The sequence below is a fragment of the Pleurodeles waltl genome, chromosome 3_1, assembly GCF_031143425.1.
Source record: "Pleurodeles waltl isolate 20211129_DDA chromosome 3_1, aPleWal1.hap1.20221129, whole genome shotgun sequence".
Taxonomy (NCBI): domain Eukaryota; kingdom Metazoa; phylum Chordata; class Amphibia; order Caudata; family Salamandridae; genus Pleurodeles; species Pleurodeles waltl.
In genome coordinates, this window is record NC_090440.1 from 180,522,503 (window position 1) to 180,543,369 (window position 20,867).

At 45.3% G+C, this 20,867-nt stretch overlaps 1 protein-coding gene across 5 annotated transcripts in view; it reads right to left on the reverse strand.

The window, feature by feature from the left end:
* The window catches only part of UBE2Q2 (ubiquitin conjugating enzyme E2 Q2), a 619,872-nt gene that overhangs the window by 485,302 nt on the left and 113,703 nt on the right, over positions 1-20,867 (reverse strand). For 3 of the 5 annotated variants that reach the window (XM_069222114.1, XM_069222112.1, XM_069222111.1), the window contains exon 3: positions 15,551-15,655. The exons of the other annotated variants lie outside the window; for them this stretch is intronic. In XM_069222114.1, the coding sequence (XP_069078215.1) occupies positions 15,551-15,655 (105 nt within the window). The remainder of the gene's footprint in view (positions 1-15,550; positions 15,656-20,867) is intronic. 5 annotated transcript variants of the gene reach the window in all.

Consider the following 20,867-nt stretch of genomic DNA (forward strand, 5'->3'; position numbering starts at 1 on the left):
GAAAATCTTTGTGGGGCCCTGTTAGGGGGCCCACGACACCCGTTCCCGCCATCATGTTCCTGGCGGGTTTTACCGCCAGGAACAGGATGGCGGGAAGGGGGTCGGAATCCCCAATTCTCTGGCCCAGGGGAACGGATCCCCTTTTCTGACCGCGGCTTTACCGCCGCGGTCAGAATGGGCACTGAAGCACCGCCAGCCTGTTGGTGGTGCTTCCGTTGCCCGTGACCCTGGCGGTTTAGGACCGCCAGGGTCAGAATGAGGGCCAGAATGTCTTGCAGTGATGGTGTTAATGGCTCAATGTGTTTAGATTCAATGTAACAAACAAAACATTTCCATTTTCCTGCATATCAGGCTCTAGTTGTTGGTATAAATGCCTGTTTTAAAATATCCACACATTCTGCCGGTAACTGTAGGTAACGAATTCTATGACTTCAGGAGCCATATTGCAAGGTTGAGTGAATTGGAAACTGGGTGCCTTAGTTGTTGAAGATTTTGTGTGAGAAGATCTGGTCTGTTGGGGTGTTACTCATGATATACTAACAAGAGATTTAGGAGAGTTATAAACCACGATTGGCGAGCCCATGTGTGTGCTACTAGGATCATTGAGAGAAGTTTGCTTGAGTTTCCGCACCAGGAATGGAATGAGTGGGAGAGGTGGAAAAGCATAAGCAAATATCCCTGACCAGCTGATCCATAGGGTATTGCCTTTGGACTTTGAGTGTAGGTACCTGGATGCAAAGATTTAACATTTTGAGTTTTCTGCTTTGGCAAATAGATCTATCTGAGGTGTTCCCACTTTTGGAAGTATTTTTGAAGGACTACTGCGTGAAGTTCCCATTTGTGATTTGTTGATGCGTCCTGCTTAGCAGGTCTCCAAAGTCGCTGTATGTCCTGGAAGATATTCTGTCAGAAGATGAATGTGGTGATGATGAGCCCACCTCCAGATTGTTTGTGCTAGCTGAGACAACTGGAGAGAGCGTGCCCCCTTCATCCGTTTTGTAAATAATACATTGCTGTCATGTTTTAGTACGGATCAAGACAGATTTGTGTTTTAAGTGAGGCACAAAAGCCTTTATGGTTAGAAAGGCTGCCAGAAGTTCCAAAACAATGATGTGCGTGGTCTGGGGTCCCATGATCCCTGTAATAATGTTGAGATGAGCTCCCCATTCTGTCAGGGAGGCATTGGAGGTCAAAAATACATGGGGAACCGGGTCCTGAAAAGGCTGTCCTTTTAGTAGGTTGGTTCCACCACAGGAGAGAGATGTAAGCTGGTTGATCTACCAACACTAGATCCTGAAGAAGACCCAGAGCTTGCGACCATTGGTGAGAGAGACATTCCTGCCTGTGTCTTCATCAATTTGTATTTTCTGCAGCTTAGCGTCCATAGTCGCTAGAATTGGTTCAACTGGAGCCAACAAAGCTGATGAAGGGTCAGATTTGGTTGTTTTCAGCTGCAAAATGTTATGTCTGTGTGGAACCTTAGATCCCGAAGGGACAGATGGTGCTGTTTTACTCAGTGCCAAAATTTTCTGTGCCGTAGTTGATGGCACCAAACCTATTCGTTCCGAAGTTTTTGATTCCGAACCTTTGGATTGTTTTGGTTGGACCGAAGGAATGGAGGCCGATTGTAAAGACTGAAATTCATTCTTTCTGAATTTGGAGCCGGGCCAGAGGGCGGGGCACTCAAATCAAGTTTCCGTGACCTACCATGGCCCAAAGGCAGTGGTGGTCCAGTGACCTCTTTTGTGAACCTTTTAAGTGTGTTTGTGGAAGGAGGATGGGCAAGTTTTTTTACTCACAACTCGCGCCAAAGTGATGGCCTGGCTATCTATGTCAGATTGCAAGTCAGAATCTGTGTTTTCGATCAAGAATGTCCCTTGTTGCTCCAGCTCCTCTTGTGCATGCTTTTCTCTGAAAATATCCGGGGTGCTGTCTTGTGTGGAGTGTGCCATTTTTTGCCTGCAAGGTCTTCAGTCCCCGAGTGTTTTCTTGGACTGAAACGATCAACACAGGTCGCAGGTGGCCTAGTTATGGTCTGGAGAAAGGCAGAAGTTACACACTCTATGGTGATCCGTGTGAGGAAATTTGGCGTGGCACCAAGAACAAAATCTAAACGGCGTCTGTTCCATTACGGTATCATATTCTTCCATGCCACTAGGAAATAGGCAAGGCCCACCCCAAAGAGTACATGTTCGAAATTTAATCCAAGTTGATGTCAATTATGAGTAAGAAACGCTATTGAAGTACAATACCGTCGATGGAAAGTAAAGACTGAAAAGAATCTCGAAACGGAGCGAGTGAATACAGAGTGAGCAGAAGCACATCCGAACCTGACGGCAGAGAATAAACAATTTAATAAAGAACTCTATGCCCATGTGCAGTAGCACAGAGGAGGGGCCACTCGATCCCTCTAAGAAAAACAAGTTGCAACACTCCGAGCCCCACACTAGATGGCAGGATAATGCACAGCATGTGTATGTACAGCCACACATGCCATAGAACACATATTTATCATTTGCACATCACCAAGTAAAGTGCTGTGATTTGTTTTCATCTTATCACACTGAAATACAAAAAATGGGCTTTCACAACTACTGAAATACATTTTGAAATGCTTGTACATTTGACTTAAAGCCTGAGGGGGTTACTCCATCACAAACATGACAGATGTCCTATCCGCTGTATTACGATTCGATTATAACCTATGGGGATCATAATACGGCTGACGGGAAATCTGTCACATTTGTAATAGAGTACTTCCTCAGCCAGCATCTCAATCAGGCCCTTAGTTATTTAAATGTGGTTGCGTTAGAAAACACCTAACACCCTGCAGCCTGTCATTTCACACTCTTTGAACAGCAAGTCAGACAGTTCACTTTACAAAATCCTGTAACTCTGCAATCAGACAGAAAAGAAATTATAACAAGACAAAATTGACTTGACCTCTGTCTGAACACATAGCAAACGTAACAAGACGTAACAAGGCGTCTTTTTTGCTCCTTCACTTTCTGGCTGAACAGAACACCTGTTCTTTGTCAACTCGCCAGAAGGGGTGAGTAGGTCCTAAAAATATCTCCACCTGGTGAAATAAGACTCGCCATAGCGAGTGGGCATGTAGATTTTTCGAGGCCTGCCTCATTAAATGGGAAGTAGCAGGCCCAGGCTTCAAGATATCCATCAATAGGCTGCTTTCTATTTCAACAGATGAATGGAAAAGATCCAGCAAAACAAACCACAAAGATGCACTCTCCCCGGTGTGTGTTTCAGGGGGTGGATGGGGGGCATGCAGTCAGGAGGAAGCGCAACAAATTTGTCAGTGCCAGGGAGTTCAACCAGGGGGCCCCCACAGGACCATGGGGCCTGAAGGCACCCCACAGCAGGCAAGCATCACCTCAAGAAGCCACAGTTTGACCTCTTTAAGTCCTCTATCTGCTTTGGAGGTCGCCGACAGCCAAGGAGTCCGAAGACATCTGTGAAGTCGGATTTTTGGAGTGCGCATGCATGAATTCTGCATGGCATGCATTGCTTCCGGCTTGCATGACTTCTGTCCAGTACAGGAGTGGGGAGACATGGATGAATCCTGCTTAGCCTTAGACTTACCTGAAGACTTGGCATGGGAGCAGCACCATGACCTCGAGCAGGACTATTGTTCTGAGAGTGTTCTGGACCACATTTTCTGTTCTGCAACAGAGTTGTGCTTCCTGTTCCTTGAGAGGTATCAGGAAGCTTTTGCAGTAAGAATTCTAATCATGACTGCAACTTAGTGACCACAGGCAAACTTTGTGAGTATCCATGACAGACATCTGCTTTCTGCAGTCATAGCACAGCTTAAAGCTTGTGGCTTTGTGAAATTGGAAGCAGAGCATACATGTGGAAGAGTGAAGAAAGAAAGGAAATATAGGCATGCAGAGGTGGTACCTACATGCGACTCCAGACCATGGGTCTGATGTCGCTACCTACCGGCAAATGTGATTTATTATATATATAAAACCTTGATGTGTCTGGGTCAAGTTTAGCGCCTGGGGAATATTTAAAAAATAAGTGTCCATTAAAAGGGATTCTCCCCTAGACAATAAAATCCCCAACAGTATTAGTTTCAAGTTGCTGTCAGGAAGAATACTTCAGACTGGCATAGCTGGAAAACGCTTGGGGAAAATTAACTAGGTATTTTAGACATGCAAATTGATGAAACTCTTATTTGAAAACCTGTGCAATTACAAACATTATTTCACTTTGGGATGGACTCCAAAGGAAGACAAACATATTTTCAAGGAAGGGATTCTAACGTTTAGAGATTTTAGTCAATTACACAACAGATGCTTACATACATTATAATAACAATGTAGAATGCAGACCTAAAACACTAAGTTCAAAAGTTGGTAACATAATAGTTAGTGCAGGATGTTAGCCAAGAACCCAATCATGCTGACAAGGACCACGTGTCAGGAATCAAGCTTTTGAGTCAAGTTTTGCCATAAGATTACAAACAATACTCCACTCTACTCCTATGTGAAGCGAGGCGGGTAGCAGACTCCTAGGAGAAGATGGAGTAAAGGGGCGAGAGACAGAAAAACTGGATATAGCACCAGTGTATCATTCTTGATGCAGTTCATATCAATCGTTCAGTATTCTTATTGGGTTCTGGCTTCTCACATATGTGAATTTTTCAAATGTATGAAAGAACAGATATTAATTACATTGTGCACTTCATGTAAGCATACTAACAACTTCTGCAAACCCTCTTGTCCACAAACCTAATGCACTACGAAGGGGCAGCTGAGAACCTCCAGGAATCCAGACCGCAAGGAATTCAAGAAACCTTCCCCACAGTCCAAAGCATCAGCATGCAATACACATGCAAAATGCCAAAGAGAAGGAGACCTCATCAAGCAGGAATATGTATTTAAGACAAAGTGGTATTATGAGGAGACATGGCAACCAGGAAATAGGAAAGGGAAAGAAACAAAACGTCTAGGGAAAAGCATTTGGCAAGCAAACTAACTAAGGAGGGGCCAACAACCAATTACATTTACAATACAAATTATATTCTGCTGACTCTACTTAGGCTAACCTGTAAGTATGCCCTGGTCTTGTTCTTTTATTGGTCTAACAGCTGCTCTTGACCCAGAAGTCAGTCCTCCTCCTCTGCCTCCCCAGGCTCCCCTTGACTGGCCACCACCCTCATCATTCACACAATGCTCATCTAGGTAAGACTTTTACCCAACACTGTTAGGCTGGTATATGTCAACTTTCTTGACTTCCTGTCCTCTTGCAGGCTTTTGTCTCAGGCTTCAGACCCCAATATAATTCACTTATGTTTGGCGAAGTACTCTGCAAACATGTAACGAGTATGGGATTTTGTAAATATCGCTTTAACACGAAGAAGCCCTGCAATGCATTAATTAAGAAGTCCTAGGAGGCATTTATTTCTATTAGGCACTGAGTTTAGTTCTGATGGAAAAAGACAGAATCAAGTACAAGCATGCTGACAGGGTGTTATTTTAACACAGAACTATGTTAAACATATTAAATGCCACTTACGCTCCCAGTGCAAATGAATAACAGAAATCATCAACTGCAGTTAAAGTACAAGTTACTTACCTTTGGTACCGAAATATCTGGTAGAGACTTATTCTAGTTGCAGATTTCTTACCTTGGAATTTTCCCTAGGTGTCAGACTGGTTCCTGAGATTTTTCTTTGAGCAATACCCTTGCGCGTCGGTATGTGGCGTCGGTCGACTCCGCGGGCATCGTAGTCACCTTGATGACGTCAGGAGTAGTATGCAGACGCCACCTTCGCACAGTGACATCAGTTTCTTTTGATGACTTTCCACGCCAAAGCACAAAGAACACAGATTGGTGCACCAGAGCTAGGGACCTGAAAGGGGAATCCCTGTCCCTAGAAATCAGTTCACAAGCAGGGAGGATGGGTGGGTCAGTAAGGAATCTGCAACTAGAATATGTCTCTACCAGATATTTTGTTACCGAAGGTAACTAGTTTGTACACCTGATAGAGACTTCTATTTGCAGATTCCTTAACTTAGAATAGATACCCAAGCAATGCCATCCTCTGAGGTGGGCTGCAAACCAAGATCATATTAGGAAGTCCTGCAGGACCGAACGACCAAAGAGGCCATCCCGATGGACCGGACTGTCCAGGCAGCAGTGTTTAGCAAATGTGTGCAGGGATGCCCACATAGCTGCCTGGTAGATATCCAGGACAGGATCTCCGAGTGCTAACGCAGTGGAAGCAGCAGTTGCTCTGGTGGAATTAGCACGCAAGCTCTCAAGAGGTGCTTCTTAGCCAAAGCGTAGCACATTTTGATGCAAAGAAGCACCAATCGAGAGATGGTACGCTTTTGCAACGCCTTCCATTTTTTCGCACCCACATACCCAGCAAAGAGTTGATCGTCCACCTGGAAATCTTCAGTATGATTAAGATAGAACACAAACGTTCTTTTTGGGTCCAGACGGTGGAGTCGCTCCTCCTCATGAGAACGATGTGGGGGGGCGTAGAAAGTAGGCAGGGTGATGGTCTGCCCTACATGAAAAGGCGTAACCACCTTTGAAAGGAAGCCTTAGTGCACAACACCACTTTGTCAGGGTGCACAGACAAGTATGGAGGTTTAGATGAAAGGGCTTGAAGCTCACTCACCCTGCGAGCAGAGGTGAAGGCAACAAGAAAGACAGTTTTGAAGGTGAGGAGCCATAAGGGACAATTGTGCATCAGCTCAAAGGAAGTACATATTAAATAAGTAAGGACAAGATTGAGATCCCACTGAGGCATGATAAATGGTGTGGGAGGAAATAAATGGGTGAGGTCTTTTAGGAATCTACTCACAATAGGAGATTTAAAAAGTGAGGGCTGATCAGGTAACCTAAGGAAGGCCGAAAAGGCAGATAAGTACCCTTTGAGGGTGCCCAAAGCAGAGCCCTGCTGGGCCAAAGAAAGAATGAACATAAAAACCTCGGAGAGAGCGGCAGAGAAGGGACCAACAGATTTGTTGGTGCACCATGCCACAAAATTATTCCAAAGGCAGGTGTATACAGCTTTGGTTGAGGGACACCTGGCTGCCAAAGTAACATCGCAGACTTCGGGTGGAAGATCAAAAGCTGCCAACTGTCGCCGCTCAATCTCCGCGCATGAAGGAGGCGGTTAGACAGGTTCGGGTGAAGAAACTCCCCCTGCTGCTGCGACAGAAGATCCGCCGAAAAGGCAGTCTGAGTGGAGGATCGATGGACATGTTCAATAACTTTGGATACAAGGCTCCTCCATGCCCAGTCCGAAGCGACCAGGATGACTTGGGCTCGGTCGTTCCTGATCTTCTTCAGAACTCTGGGCAGAAGTGGTATAGGTGGAAAGGAGTAAAGGAGGCCAGAGTTAAACTCAAGACGAAAAGCGTCTCCGAGTGAGTGCCACCTTGGAAACTCCAACACGCAAAACAGCTGACATTGTGTGTTCTCTGCGGAGGCAAACAGATCTAACCAAGGCTCTGCTCACTGCTGAAAGAAACCCCGGATGGAGATGCCATTCATGATCGGCTGTGCATTGACGGCTGAGTTTGCCCGCTCTGGTGTTGAGGGAACCCACCAGATGTTGAACCATCAGGGTAATGCCCTGATGTTCCAGCCCTGTCCAGAGGCGTAGTGCCTCCTTATAAAGGGTCCAGGACCCTACTCTGCCCGGTTTGTTGCAGTACCACAGGGCAGCAGTATTGTCCTTGAAAACCTGCAGTACTTTCCCTTTGAGAGACAGAAGAAATGCTTTCAACGCAAGCCTGATCGCCCAAAGCGCCAGAAGATTGATATGGATCCCAGAGTCCTCCGGAGACCAGAGGCCTCTGATCTCTGCCTCTCCCATGTGGCCACCCAACCCAGAAGTGACGTATCTGTCAATATAGAGATATCTGGTTGGGGGAGGGAGAGGGATCTGCCATGGACCCACTGTGGATTCGAAAACCACCAATGCAGGTCTTTTGCAGTCCCCTGAGAGATCTGGACTATGTTGGAGAGATTCCCCTGATGCTGCGCCCACTGGAACTGCAAATCCCACTGCAGAGCCTTCATATGCCATCTGGCATGTGTTACTAGCAGGATGCGGGAGGCCATGAGGCCCAGCAGCCTCAGAGGCAGTCTCAACGAAGCCCAAGACCAAGGCCGAAAGATCAGAGTCATAGCCTTAATGTCTTGGACTCACTTTTTGGGAGGATAAGCCCGAAACTGCACTGTGTCCAGAACAGCTCTGATGAAAGGGAGCGTCTGAGAGGGAGTCAAGTGTGACTTTGGCACGGTTATAGTGAACCCTAGCGTGTGCAGGAGGTTCGCTGTAGTCTGAAGGTGGGAGACTACTTTCTGGGGCGAGTCCGCCTACAACAGCAAGTCGTCGAGGTAGGGGAAGAATGACACCCCTAACCTGCACAGATGAGCTGCAACCACCATCACCTTCGTGAGAACCCGAGGGGCGCTGGTAAGGCCGAAGGGAAGCAAGGTAAACTGAAAGTGCTCGTGACCTACCACGAATCGCAGGTAACGTCTGTGTGCAGGCAGGATAGGGATGTGGAAATAAGCATCCTCCAAGTCCAACACTACCATCCAGTCTTCTGGGTCCAAGGCAGACAGAACATGAGCCAGAGTGAGCATTTTGAATTTCTCCTTCTTGCGGAAGTAGTTTAGGTCCTGAAGGTCTAGGATAGGACGTAAGCCCTTGTCCTTTTTCGGCACCAAAAAGTAGCAGGAATAACAACCACGACCTACTTCGGGCACAGGGACCTTTTCTATAGCTCCCTTGGCCAAGAGAGCTGCAACTTCCTGACGGAGAAGTGCCAAATGATCCTCTGAAAGATGGAGGCATGGATGGTGGAGCAGATTTGAAAGGGAGTGAGTAGCCCTTTCGAACTATCTGCAAAACCCACCTGTCCATTGTGATGGATTCCCCGTGGGGCAGGTGATGGCGAATCCTGCCGCCAACTGGATGGGAGTGAGGGGACGGACTAGGAGGGTTTGGAGGCTGCAGCAGGGGCAGAGGTGGACTAGGCAGACCTCTGGTTCCCTGTCCCACACCCATGTGGGATTCTGCGTCACCGGCCACGCAGAGGCTTGACAGAATGGGTGGCACGGCGGCAGACACGACAGGGAGCCCCTTCCGTGGCCACGAACGGGGCGAAAAGCGGACTGCGGGGGGGGGCGAGGGGCAGAGGAAAGACCAAGGGACCGAGCTGTAGCCTGGGAATCCTGGAATCTCTCCAAGGTTGAGTCCGCTTTGTCTCCAAAGAGCGGGAGCCATTAAAGGGCATGTCCATCAGTGACTGTTGGACATCCCCAGAAAAAAAAGAAGTACGCAACGAGGCGTGGCGTCTCAAGTCCACCGTCGTAGCAACCGATCTGCCCAGAGAGTCGGTCGTGTCCAGCCCACAACGGATTGTGAACATTGCCGCATCTCTCCCATAGTTCACAGCTTGGGAGACGGTAGCACAGGCCTCCTCTGGTATCTGCGGCAGGACTTGCACAACCGTATCCCACAAAGAGTGGGCATAGCGGCCCAAAAGGCATGCGGTGTTCACCGACCGCAGCGCAAGACTGGATGAAGAAAACAACTTCTTACCAAACTGTTCCAGCCTTTTTGATTCCCTGTCCGGGGTTTGGGAAGGGAATACACCTGAAGAAAAGGAAGCCTGGATGACAAGACTCTCAGGTGTGGGGTGTTGGGACAGGAATATAGGGTCATTCGAAGCGGGCCGGTGGCGGTGTGTGATAGTCCTGTTCACAGGAGCCCCTGTGTTGGGTTTGGACCAAGTACCCAAAAGGACATCGGTGAGGGCTTAAATGAATGGCAAAAGGGGTTCTGAAGTGGAAGCCCCAGGCTGAAGCACCTCCATCAGGAGATTAGACCTGACCTCTAAAGTAGGAAGCTCAAGGCCAAGGACCTCAGCTGCCCTACTGACCACCATACCATAAGTTGTTCCCTCTGCCGTAGCCACGGTAGGAGGAGACAGCATGCCAGCGTTTGCATAGCTCAAACCCAGTCCAAAGATGGGTCATCCTGGTATTCATAAGGGTCCAGGGACCTCTTTGTCAATACCTCCCTGAATTCGTATTCATAGGAAAAAGGGTCCAATTCCGACCTGGGATGAATAGGCCCTATCAAAGACAAAGGCAGCATTGGCCGGCGCCACTGTGAGTCGTCGGAATAGGGATTGGGTCGACGTCTATAGTGGGCACTACCAACGTCGGGAACGTCGACAATCAACCTGGCGCCGGGGAAGGTTTCATGGGAGCGACTGGCGCAGGTGCGAATCCGGGAGCGGATCCGGAGGTGACCTTAGTGGCTGGAGCCGAAGCCGCCAGTGCGGAACCCAAAGGCCCCTTAACTGAACCCTCTGGGCTCAAAGGCACCGTATCGGGGTCGGTCCGCTCAAAGATGAGGCGCATGGTCTCATAGAACTCTAAGCTGGGTGGGGGTTGCTCCGGCTCCGGGAAAGCGCAGAGCCAACCTGGACGCAGGGTCCGAGGACAGAGGCCTTGAGCGTCTACGCTCTTCCCACGTCGCGTCAGCCGAGCGACGGGGTGAAGTCGGAGAGCGATGGGACCTCTAGATTTAGAAGAAGACAAGTGGTGATGGCTCCGCGAACGGTCTCAAGACCTTCATCTCGATCGAGACCGTGGACTTGCATGGAGTCGAGTGCCGGGCTGCCATTAGCTTTAGAGACCACTCCCTCAAATCCTTCGAGTGCATTGCCCGGCACTCGGAGCATGACTTCGGGTCGTGGTTACGCTCGAGACACCACAGAAAACCAGATGAGGATCAGTCATCGTGCAGTGACGGACTTCACACAGCGTGAAACCGGTCTTCGGGGACATCCTCGACGCACCAGAAGTCTCACAAAGTCTCGACAAAATGGTCGAAGTCGGTCAGCAACATAACAGGGTAGCTCTTCTCCAGATCAGCGTGTGGCATGGAAAGAAAAGAACTGAGGTCACTGTTCGAAGGCGACATCTATATACTACTCCCGATGTCATCACGGCAACTACGACACCAAGACGCCCACAGAGTCAACCGATGCCTCCCACTGACGCGCAAGGGTATTGCTTGAAGAAAAATCTCCGGATCCAGTCTGACGCCTGGGGGAAATTCGAAGGTAAGAAATCTGCAACTAGAAGCTATCAGATAAAAAGATCACTAGTATTTGAATAAAAACACTAGTATTTGATAAGGCAATAACATTTGAACAAAAGTATGCAAGTGGTTTTCCCTTTATGGTCAAGCAAGACTACAAAGCCATTGGTGCAAGCTTGTGATACAAGACCTTACTACACCTTGATTTTAAAACTACAATTTCAGCACAGAAACGATGTCACAGACGGTGCACCAACAGTATGGTCAGGGACACAAGACAGGAACAGATCCACGAGCGCAAAACAGTCATTTCATAAACTACATGAAATTGAATGGATTCAATACATGGACATGGGCGAAGGTGGGTGCAAAGAGTAAGCTTTTTAAGAAAAATAAGTATGGGCTCAACTCCTTACTCAGACTTTCAAGGCACTAAGTAGCACTGGTCAACAATACTTTTACAATTGCATATGCTTTCACAAACCTTCCAGGCACCTCCACTCGTCCAGACTCCTACTTACATACATTGCACACAACTAAAACCAGTTCTGGCAGTATACCCTTCTCCTACATCACTCCTAAAGCGTGGAACAACCTGCCACTACACAAAAGCCTCCTTGTAACTTCTTTAAATTCCCCAAAAAGCTGAAGACTTGGCTTTCTCGTAGTCCAGCTAGGCCCTGGGTTTGGCTATGCTCACACCTGTTCAGTGCCAGAATACCGTCCTGGGTGATAGTGCACTCTAACATGGCCTTAAAGCAGACATCACTGAAAACCTTCAATCAGACTGTTGCATTAAACACTGTGTCAGGACAGACCTGTTCAAATTATTTTGAAACTGTTGTATCCTCTAAACACATTTATTACCTTTCCGTTGCTGTAAACACAGTCTAATCAAGTATTTTACAACCGGGACCATTTATTTGTTCAACCACAATATTTCTTCCGGCTTTAAGATAGTTTCTGTTGAACAATGTTGCTAAATAGTTTGTAAACAAAGCAAACCCTTGGTAAATGTTTCCATTATGTACGCAATTCACCAGTTTTATAGTTCAATAAACCTATTTTTTTTTTATTGCACAACAGTTTTTTGATGGACATAAACTGAACCTTGCTATCCCAGTTCTCACTTGAAGTACCTTCAATAAAGTCATAAGAATATCCACAGCCTCTCTCAAATTGTGTTTTCAGTACAGACAACCGAAGAATTGCTTTTAGAAATCCACAAGAGATCTTATATGGCTACCCAGCAACTCTGCATTAATAAATGTCCTAAGAGTGGTATCTGAAGCTGTGCATATTTTCCTTTGCAAGGCATCCATACATTTGTTAGCCTCATCATAAGGGCGAGATGCGTTATTTCTTATGTACTTCAGGCAACAGTCTCTGGATCCAGAGATGGACTGCTTTTCAGAAACAGTACTGCTGAGTAGCCCTATATTTTTACTTGTATTTGTAGTCCAGTTTTGTTAAACTGGAAAAATAAAAATATCAACGGCTGTCTTTATCAGACCCTCCACTCAAGAGAGCATAAAAAAACTGCCATTATATTTTTGTTGCAGCTTTTTGAAGGTAAAATAAGTCTGAACTTGAGTTAAAGTGGTGCCAACGATGACCTACTTAACAGCTCTTTTCTCGTCAGCATTATAATTTAGGGTTTTCTCCATTGGTGGCATCAGTGAAGGAAAGCTGCAGAAATAGACGCATACCTCTGCTCTGCCAACCATGGCGAGGAGAAGGTTTAATTTTCACTTGCCCTTTTGTTTTAGATGAATGTGCTCGAGCATCGGGGTGGCCCACATCGATTACTACCACAGACTACATTTGCACCTCGTTCCTAACACCCCAAGGTTCTAGAGTCTTCGGATTCTGTGACATGGAAAACAGTTTAGAAGAGTAACTTCTGCTAAGTCTTCTAATGAACAGTTGTGGAGCACCGAAAGGACTGAAACTAACTAAGGAACTAAAAAAGTCTATCTCTCCAAGTCTTAGCACTAGTCTGTGGCACAACTACAAATAACTGCTAACTACTTTTGTGCCAGATGAGGACGAAGAAGGGTTGAAATAGTTAAGGGCGCTGTTTGGCACCAGCATTTGTAAGCCAGACTAGCAGTTTTAAACCACGGCCGGTCCTTGACAGGGGCAGCCCTGTTCATGTCACGCTGAGGAGACATGCCCCTGCTTACAAAGGGCCCCAGACTGTTAGGCACCCTTATTCTAGCAAACTGAAGACTGCCAACATGTTGGCCTGGATGGCTCACGTTGAGTACATTCTAATATTTGAGGGTGGGGTGTAGATGGGGAATAACTGCTCCAGTGAAATCACACAGTCTACTTTAACAAAAGGTACTGATATCTAGCATTACAAGTAGTGGCCTTTACCCCGTCTCTGCTGGCTACTATGATCTTAAGATACTTTCTCAAATCCTCTGTGTAAAGACAGGCAGGAAGGTGGTGGCATGCCAGTCTGATAACCCACATGGATCCAATGTGTTTCTTTTTATAAAGGGATCACCACTGTTTAGTCAAGTGGGAAACTATGCCTCAAGCAACTACAGACAAGATGAAGAGCAGTCGATCCAGGCATAGAATCAGTGGGTTTAAATCGCTAAATACATAAACAGAGTGCAATGAATGAACTTGTAGCTAAAAGAGGACACAGAAATGTGCACTGATGAAAAGGTGAAGAGAGGAGTTTTTAGCTGGTCAGATATTTGAAACGGTACTGCAGAAAAGTCTTAGAGTTACAGCAGGCTTGAGACTCAAATATTGCTGGAAAAACTAGCCAAAGGGTTAGTGGCAATAGTTAAGACTAAATGAAATAGCCCATTAGGCAATAGATTATGACAGTAGGATTTTTCAGCAATGAGAACAGCTTTCATGCAAGTCCCTAGATGGGCATTGTAAAATACTTTATCAAGAAGGCACTGGAGAGCTCTCCGTTTACGTTCAACTCATCTATTTTGTGTCTTCAATGATTTGAAATGGAGTGAGTAACGGAATAGAGTAGAAAATTGGACTTTCAACTCATGTTATTGTTTATGGGCTCCAGGTGATGCAGTCTGTGATGTTCAGCATACTCCGGATGTCAAGGACGTTTGAAAGTGAACCCATCAATGATGACATAGGTCTCAAAGTAAAAATGTTCTACGATCAAACCCTCCTGAATGTCAAAATGCGGATCAATACTGAAAACTGGGGAGCTCTCTGACATCCACATTGTGAATGTTTACAGATGACAAGGATAATGGCAAACTCTGATGGACCACTGGCGATATCAAAGGGTGGCAGTGAGGTTAAAGGTGGTGGCACGACATCACTTGGACCACTTGCTATACTGGCTATTGAACTTGGAAACACGAGTGTGCTTTCCATTCTGAGCTGAACACAAATGTGTATCCTGACGTATACCACACTCCTATATTGCCAGTGCATGGACAGGAAACAATGTAAAATCTACAACTAAAGGAAAGACACCACACATAGCAAACATGCATCACGTGTGAAATAACCCACCAAAAATATTTCTAGCGAAAAATAAAATATCAAATATGCACATTACCTTCACAACCAATTGGACAGTGGAAGATATACAAAAACATCAAGGAGGGCAAGAAACTGATTTAATTCGAAATATTTAGAAACACATGAAGCCGGTGTGCTTTCGCTAAAAGAAAGAAACTAACTGGTTTTAACTGACACTCTGCTTGACTGCACACTGGGACGGGCCAACGCTGGACATAAAGTGGTAGTGTCAATTGTCACATAAGGGAGGGAACTGCCTATCCTGCTCAATTTATTTTCCCCTAAAAGGAAAAAAATAAACATGCACTGGCAAAGCCAATAAGCCTAGCCTCTGGGACCTGCTGGCTTAGACAATGGTTTTAAGCCATGATGCACAGTATCTCCGGGTGCCAGTGACTACATGGTGAGCTAGTAGGGGAAGGCGGATATAGAGAGAAAGCCAACTACAGCACTAGCGAGAAAGGGCAAATCGGCAAAAAAAGAGCAATGTGGAGCTGGCAAGAAAAAAGCAACGGAGGAGGAGTGGGGGAGATGCACACAGGCAAAAGAGTAACGCTGAGACACAGCGGAAGAGGGGGAGAAACTAGCAGATAAAGATAGTCTACACACAGGAGTCTAGGCAGTGAGACCTAAAAACAAGCTTCCTAACCCTGCTGTTTTATTAAGCTAAATTATTATAATTGGAAACCTCAGAAAGGGATTATGGAGAGGTATTGGTGTACAAAAATATCTTCAGGCAACAGAAAGTTTGCAAATACACCTTTAAAAAAACACTGTGTCTTCATATGTAGCTGGAAATACTCCAATTTATGAAAACTAAAGAAGATTACATAATGAATTTAATGATGGGAGAATAATACCGATGTGCTCATGCAAACTATCAACTTTATCAGGACAGTGTTAATAACCAACCTGGCCAGTTGGTAGGGGCTGATCCAGCATCTCAACATCTGGGTGCTGTGGAAGATTGTATAACCTGCAGAGGTCACATATCAATCGCTTCAGTTGCTGCAGAAGCTGTCAAAACAAAAGCACTGCTTTACACTTAACTTTAAACAGCTGAGTATCTTTAATTCTCATATAGTAACTCAATTACAATGCCCTTAAGTTATCTGCTTCTAGATATGTAGTATTAAAAGAAACAAAAAAATCAACTTCAGGCAAATAGGAAAACACCCACAATAATTCCCTGTAATCCCGGTTTCTCCATTGTGAGCACTGTAAATAAATGTATAAATTATCGGATTTCGGAAACATTCGTGTCAAAGAGCAATCATTTTCAATATCAAAGACGAAGTTTGTATTTGTAAAGACATTTGCTATCCTTTCTTAAACATAAAATATGAACTCTTAAACATCCTTTAAGTTCACTCCTAAAATGGAAAAGCAACGTAAGAAACAGTGAGTCAGTCATTGCAGCAGCCTCTTGAAGATTGAATTGGGCGTTAATGTTAAGGCAGCAAGCTACAGCACCATCCTCACACACTGAAGTACAGTAACACCTAAAATCAGTTCACTGGGACATAGTACATATGTAGCACGTGATTTCCATATGGCTGGGACCAAACGGAGGTGACACGTGTGCAAAATAAAGGTGGACTGGAAGACGGCTCGGAGTAATTACCAGTGGCTGAGATTAAATAAAGCATTCCAACCATCACTTTTTTTGTAAACATTAGTGCGACTATCTATCTAGCAGCTGTATTTTATTTCGAGAAGTACCGACGACATTTTGACTTGCCTCACGCCACGTGATCTGGCACTGCCTAAAGCACAAGAAAGCATCGTGGACAGACCTGTTGCTTTTGTCTGAGTATTCTAACTCTTCACTCGTGACATCTGGCTGCCCAGATTCAGTTGTCTTGATTCTGTTAAGCACAGATGCTGCCAGCACCGATACAACTATTCTCTTGTTAGGAATCTGCTGTCACCGACGGGCCCACCCTCCACTTACAATGATAAAACAGCGTTTTTTCATCCAAATTACTACTCCACACAACACACACAATTCACTTTCACTGCTGTCAGCTGTAGAATATTTTTCTCCCTCTTGTATGCGGATCTGCAGTTTTGTCAGGGCGCTCTCGGTAGATCTGTGATGATCACAAAAGTGAAACCAGACCACCCCACGTTGTAAACCTGCCCACTGGTTTGCGATCGGACTGATTGTCAGTGGTGTATGGAAGGACAGACTGTGACCACCTCATACTGTGTCCTCTCCTTGGATGACTGCACCGGAGAGCCACAGAGGAACTGCTACCCAGCATTAACGACACCTGCTGAGGGGATGGCCGGGCTTCTGAACATTGTTAGACACACCTGACTGGTGATGGCCCTTCCAAGTGCGGATTCCTACCTCCTGTTGCACACAGAACAACGAAAGAGGAGGAGAGATGGAAGGTACAGTGCGTACATATTGCTCCGACTGGGTTCCATTTCTTTCTCACAATCTGTCCCATGTCGTCTTCAAAACGAAACTACTGTTCTCAGAGGAGCTTGCTGTAAATAAGCATTCTACTTTGAGCGGCCACATGAAGCTTCCGAAGGTAACCTTTATAACTATGTCACATTGCATACAAAAGGGAGACGATTCTACACACTCTTAAGATCCAAAACAGATAATGCGCTCACAAAAGAAAAACACTTGTCAGAATCAGAAAAGCTTAAAAGTGACTTGGTGGGATGGGTAATCAGCACTCGTCAAACATACACTTACTAAACTATAGGGAATACAGGCAAACAACTCTAAAAGATGCAGAGTCGCAATCTTAATTAGGACATTTCTGCTACACAAAGTCTTAAGGTGTGGTCAGGTCCAGAATGTAGATCTGTATTTGCAAAACTAACAAGCATTTGCAATGCAATGGGTCTCGCATTTACTCGAGTTAGAGCTGTTAGCGGTGTAAACTTCTAACCGGACTTTTCTTGCCACATAAATTGAAAACGAAGAGTAATACGGTTCCATATAAGCAAGCTGATTCACAGCGCCACAGCATAAGCGTGAATCAGCATACAAAAGAAAAAATAAGTTCACTCGCAGTCAAACGTATCGGCAAAAGTGCAATTACCACCGTAACAGGGGCGATGTCCAAGGCAGTAACAAAACTGCCCTAAGGAGGGACAAACGTAAAGCAGTTACCAACGAAAACAAAGGATTTTTGTCATAGCTGCCACATGCCTATGAACGAGTGATAGTGATGAGCGTGGTTATAAGCCCAGATACATACCAACACGTCGGAAAAGTTTGCGCGCTGCTATGCTCAACCTAAAACTGCTGATTTGACTCTTGTAAAGATATTTCTTTCAGAGCTGCCTAGAATGTGTACTGAAACTGTCAAATACGCACAATACCAGGAGCAGTTTTGAATCTTGCCCTAGATTCCTTTTTAGAGAAGGAAATAGCGGATAGAGTAATGCTCCAAAATACTATCAGAAATCATAGTCTTGTAGACATTTGGTGGCTTACTCATCCGAGCATAGATAACCTTATGCTTTGCAGTGCATTATCTGTTGTAATTTAATATTACTGCAGATGATACTACAACAGTTCATCTCCTTTATACCATCCTTCTTTCCCTTATTACCCTTCATCCTGTTTATGGTACGTTCCATCTATGGAGGCTGTTTAAAATGTTTATGTTTTTACTTCAGATTACCTGAGGAGAGCTTGGAGACTGGACAGAATAAATGTATTTAAGGTTCTCTTTTGCACATTAATTATTTCAGCACTAGCAATAAGATCACCAGAGCTAAGCAGCGTATTCCAGTTCTTCATCCATCTAGGATTTAATTTCCCCTTCAGAAATTAGTTCAAGCTAGCTGTCCATCTAACTGTTGTACGCTTCCACCACAGTTGAGACCCCTATAACGATACAGAGTGTATGCTGCTACTTACCGTCACTGTGGGTCTGTGAAACTTCCACATGAACTCTACTGTGGAATAGTTGGATCTTTTTTCAGTGAATTTCTGCCCAGGGCCATTGAGAGTTGCACCTGATTTGAGGATTCCAGAGTGTACTGGAGCCGTAGTCCGATGTTGCTGCTTTGTCCGTTTCAGCACAACACTAACGTTGTATCTCAGCTGGGTGATCCTGCCTTGCAAGTTATTTGCAGGTTGGATTTATTCCTCAGGATCCTCCCAGGGCTCCTTGACACACAACGTTTCAGGGGCCAACTGCCTGCTTGTTCTGAAACTTGGAGCACGGTTTGTTCAGCAGGGTACGCCCGGTCCCTCTGGACAGATATTTCTGAGGGACGATATTGCATGGTACCCGACTGAGGTCTTCATCTTTACATATGATATGTGTGGCAAAACTAACACCAATTTCTATCAATGTGGCATTTGTATATTCAGGTGTTTTTTACAAAGATATCCACATCCGCTCTGGTTCATGTGCATATTCTGGAGACATACTTATTTACTCATCAACAGTGCCATCCAAAAACAAAAGTCCTCCAAGGCAAACACGCCCCAGGTTATCTGGCATGATGGCCAGAGGAATCAATCAGGTCCTGTCTCTTAACACAAGTTTTAAACAGTAGCCAAATCCAGTCAGACTTACACAGCCTATCATTAAGTACTATTGTCAAGCATGCCACATCTTGCTCCACCACAGTGTAAGACCTGGCGAGAGGGTGTTCTTTCAAAAGGTGGACAATTATGAGGCGTGCTGACAAAAAAAAAAAAGCAAGCACTTGCAAAGTCATATGCTTTGTCAATGTTAATGTCTACAGGCATTGTCAGTGCCTTTTCACTGCCAATGGCACATCAGCATAACCATGCGTACTCTGTGCCAGATGAGGCCTGCCCTCCTCGCTGCGTCCCCAGAGCAGCGTGTAATGTGCCCTCACCCCTCCGGGGAATGGAGCACTGAAAGCAGCAGACATGCATCGACTTAGAGAAGAGACATCTCCACCGTATTTATCTGCTTACAATTGGCATCATGTAGTAACCATGATATTTACATTAGCTGGCATGATGCAAGCAATTGCTTTTTTGTTACTGTGGTCTCCCCTGCATGCATGGAGAAATGTATATGTTCCTACCAAGTAGGTTTGTTTCCACTATATATTTCTTGTTCCATCATGTGAAAGAGATTAATAAAAGGTGTATAAAGGGAATGTATGTCACTAAACATAACTTAGGCACTGGTGTTTCTTTGCAATGGTGAGCTGTTAATTTGATGGAGGTGACAACTGAAAATCAAGCACACAGGCATGATAAAATAATACATCAGAGGGATATATAAGCTCGCGCTTGTGTATTTCACAGAGGCTTATGTGAGTGCATGTCTGAAACATGAAATGTGAAACCAATGTAAAGCCTTTTTTTAAAGCGCGTATTTTGAAACAAAATCAGAATTAAATGGAATGTTGCATCGTCAAATCACTACATTTGTTTGTACCCTGATTTGCTAGTGCAACATTTTTAATTGTGACTGCGCCCAAACACAAACTTAAATCGCACGTCTAGCCCTGCAATGGCAAGAGTTAATTTAGGTATGCATTTACAAAGAAAATCAAGCGATGACAAACCTTAATTTAACCCCTTCCATGCGGAGAATGGCACATGCAGTCCTCAGCCACGGTGTGTGTGTGCTGAGGACAGCACCAAGCCGTCTTCGCAAACGGGTGGGGGAGGGAGCTGGTGCTCCCCCTGTGGGCCACCCATCTACAGGCCTTCATCAGGGATAGCAACAGAAACCATGCAGTAGATCACCAGGGATGTTTTATTTTGTATTTTAGCAGAGCGACCCCTTAGGCAAGGGTCGCTCCATGGGGGCACATATTGGGGGAGGGGAGGGTCAAAACCAACTATACATCAGTGATTTTATTTGATACATTTGTGGAGAGTGACCCCTTGGGCAAGGGTCGCTCCCCCGGGGATAATGTTTGTTTTTTGGAGTGGTTAGACCTCAAGGTGGGTGGTAACAATTGAGTCATCTGAGAATAGGGTTATTAATGTGGGGGGGGGGGGGGGAAATCTGCTTCTAGGGTAAGGTTGCCTCCTTTCGGGGAGCATTAGTGTCTTATAATCTATATTTTATTCTCAATATCATTTTTATTTGTGTTTTATTTTTTTTTATTGTAGAGCCAATTGTTTCCTTGGTCTTGTTGGTGAATTCTGTTTGTATGTGTAGGTGCATCTTTTGCAGATCTGTAGTCTGTGGAGTTGTGGTTGGTAAGCAACTTATTTTGTAATTATTTCATCTAATGTGTATCCTTTGCC